The sequence below is a fragment of the Etheostoma cragini genome, unplaced genomic scaffold (assembly GCF_013103735.1).
Source record: "Etheostoma cragini isolate CJK2018 unplaced genomic scaffold, CSU_Ecrag_1.0 ScbMSFa_563, whole genome shotgun sequence".
In the NCBI taxonomy this organism is placed as follows: Eukaryota; Metazoa; Chordata; class Actinopteri; order Perciformes; family Percidae; genus Etheostoma; species Etheostoma cragini.
The window spans coordinates 1-3,364 of record NW_023269165.1 but is presented as its reverse complement, the minus strand read 5'-3'; the positions used below and the strand labels follow the sequence as shown (position 1 = coordinate 3,364).

General features: G+C 38.8%; 1 protein-coding gene across 1 annotated transcript; it reads left to right on the top strand.

Annotated features, from left to right (window-relative positions):
* Window positions 1-60: 60 nt before the first annotated feature.
* Window positions 61-2,848, top strand: LOC117941327 (coiled-coil domain-containing protein 106-like). The gene is made up of 4 exons (XM_034866384.1): window positions 61-265; window positions 974-1,120; window positions 1,275-1,484; window positions 2,354-2,848. The coding sequence occupies exons 1-4, from the start codon at window positions 73-75 to the stop codon at window positions 2,665-2,667; spliced, it is 864 nt and encodes a 287-aa protein (XP_034722275.1). The 5' UTR covers window positions 61-72; the 3' UTR covers window positions 2,668-2,848.
* Window positions 2,849-3,364: the final 516 nt, after the last annotated feature.

Sequence of the window (3,364 nt, the reverse complement as noted above, 5' to 3'; positions counted from 1 at the left end):
GAACCTAGTCATTTTTTGCAAAAGATTTGCTTTTAAATGGTAGTGGTTTGCAATCCAATAGTCTGCTCTGCAATGTGCTGCTCTGCAAAGTTCCTTCTATGGTCCCGTGTTCAATACGTCATCAACGTGCGACCAAGAAAACGACCGCCAAAGTTAGATAGCCGAAGCTTGGACAACGTCGAAAAAAATAAAAAAGGGATGCGGACCCGGGGCAAAAAGAAAACCGAGGGCATGAACACATTGGAGGAGATACCTGTCATTAGTGGTGGGTATTTTTTGTGTTACACTTTTATTCAAGCACTGTCACTAGAGGTTTTCAGACCGGGGCGGGGTGGACCAACAGGGAATGGGAGCGGAGCCGGGCAAACAGGCAACAAAACCGCGCTCTATAGCCTCTCAGTGAACGCCGCCCGAATAAGACCGAACACAGCCTCCGAGTATAGCTGACTCCGCCCGACTAGCCCCGGGGTGCTAAAGCTGATGATACATGGAGCAGCTTTTAGAGCAATGGTGCAGGGCAAATTTGTCAATGGTACTGAGTAAAGATTACTACCATAATCCTCTTCCCCCACCACTCTGCAACCCAACCCGCCCCGCCGCTGTAACATTAAACGGCAATCATCATATGTGACAAATTCCTCCCTCTCTTTATGCCTAGAAAATAATAACATGTATTTGTTTTTTTAATGAAACAATGGGTATATGTTTTTAAGTAAAAGTGTTATGGAAAAGGGCCAGTAAAAATATGTTCTTTACTGTATCTATTCTTTGCCAACAACATGTAGTGTGGGTTTTTGTAGGTAGGTTTTCTGTTAAATTATAACAAGTTAGGAGTGAAGGTGAGTTTTGAACTCCCTTCTGCTACATAGCAGACAATATACATTAATACATTTAATTGATACATTTTGAATAGCAAATAAGATTAAAATAATGTTTTAGATTCATTAAATAATGAAACATTATTTTATTTCAGGTTCCGCCATGGTACCTACTGCACAGCTGGGACTTAAGCAAAAATCCAATGAGTTGGAAATGTTGAAGCTGAGGTTAGAGTGGCAAAAGGAGAAGATTGCTGAGCTGACCAAGGAGAGAGACTATCTCAAAGACCAGTTGGCATCAGGTAAGTCTCCCAACACACAGAATGTGGTGAAGTTGTAGTACAGTTCAGTCTTATGCAAGTCTAGTTTTGGTTTCTAGTAGGGTATATGAACATTTCTTTCCCATGGTGCCATGTATTGTGAGCCTTATGTTTGTATTTGTTTCTGTTTTAACAGCTCTCAAAAAGGATGACAAAGGTTCCATCAAGGAAATAAACTTGTCTTCAGATTCTTCTGGTGACAGCCCAGTGGAATCTTCCTCTGATATGTCTGATTCCTCCTCGTCCTCATCAGAGGAGGAAAAGATAAAAAAGAGAAAGAAGAAGGGAAAAGGGAAAAAATATAGGAAGAAGTCAAAGAAAGTCGAACCAAAGACACGGCAGAGAGGTAAAAAAACTACTTTGACCCCTTTCCACGTTTCCATTGGTTCCTGCTTAGCTCTGCTGTACAATTGCTCCTCTAGGTTGGTTCCTCCAACACAACATTACATGTGTGATTTTTATTGGTGCTAACTAACTATTTCACCATAAACACATGGTTTCTGGAACCTGGTAAAAGGTAATTACACCTCAAAGCAGATTTTTTCCCCCCCGTGCCCTTTTAAGCACATGCACAGGCAAAGTTTGTGATTTATATTCTCAAAAGATTTTCATGCTAGAGGCATCAGATAATAACCTTTTATAGGTAGTTTCCTGTTTCCTGTAAAGAGGATTGTGTCCCCATTCAGTGTTTTTAATGGTTGAATTTTTTTAATCATATTTCACGAGCCCACTGAACTTGTCAGACAAACTGAACAAATTAAACAAACACATTTCCACTTATGCAACCCTTTCAAAGTTTAAATTTAGAAACAATTAAATATGCAGTGTGTAGGATTTAGTGGTATCTAGTGTTGAGGTTGCTGAATTGTAAGCAAGCATTAACTTATCTACAGTATATTAATTGCATGCCTAAACTTCAGAAATAAAATTAAAATGGTCCCACTTTGGATGGTCAGACTTTATGTAGGACAAATTTCAAGAACACCTGAGATGCAAGCAGAAGGCATTTGTTGATTTGAGGTGGAATAACCCTAAACCAACATGTAGGTCTCTTAATTGCGACCATTCAGTGTCACGTTTTGTATTGTAGATTAAAACTGAATGTTAGTGTGACTCGCAAGCCGTGTGTGTGTGTGTGTGTGTGTGTATCAAAGAGTGTCCGAGTAAACAAAAACAATATTGTGGAACACTAATTTTATGTTGTTATAATTGCAGCCCAAACTCCAGAGCAGGTGGTGGACCGGTACAAAAGAATTCTTAGACAGTTCAGTAAAGGAGGGACCATGTCTGCTGCTTTCAAGCATGTTGGAGTGGACAGGAACACGGTGGTGGTCAATGCTCCAATCGCAGAGCTGTTCATTGCTGCGCCTGGCAAGTACAAGGAACTCCTTAAAAACCACAATAATGTGAAGAAACTCAGCGTGTTTGCAACACAGTGTGCCACTGCTATTCAGGAGGACCAAGGAATAGAGGACACAATCACAGCCTATAAGGCTTCTGGAAAGCTTCTGCCCCTAAAAAAAAAGTGAGCTCTGATGCTGGGGTAGGAGAGCTGACATGGGTTTCACATCTATTCTAAAGTTGTTTTAGTTGTTACATTTTGACATTGAAAGATTTTATATTATTATTTTATGAAGATTTTATTTGTCACCTCTACTGGTAAATTTGTATTCAGCCATGGGTGTTTATCCTTGAAAGAAATGTATTCAATTTATTTTATCATATATTTGTACATGGTGCATTTTATGAACAATTCTACAGTTTATGCAGCCGTGTTTTGTCTTGTTTTTTATTAACAAATGGCTGAGATGTTTTGTAATAAATAATTGATATGTTGTATATCACTTTATGTTGTCTTTTTCCCTTTTCTGTTCAGAAGATAACTGATTTGTGTTACAATATCATTTGTAAATGCTTAATGAGGCATAGATAGCCCTCACTTTAGATGAGCTCTCACTAAGTCCTTACTAACAGGTAGTTAATGCTTTGTAACTACCTGAATTAATCATGAAATACTTTATTAACAAATGTCTAGAGAATATCTATTGTCTTTAGATTTCATTTGTACATGCTTAATGAGGCATAAATAGTCCTCACTTTAGATGAGCTCTCACTAAGTCCTTACTAACTGTCAGATATGGTTCAACGGGACCCAGAAGCAGACAAAGACGGAAGGTATTTTTACCAAGTTTATTGCAGTGTAGTCAGGACCAGTAATACAACTGG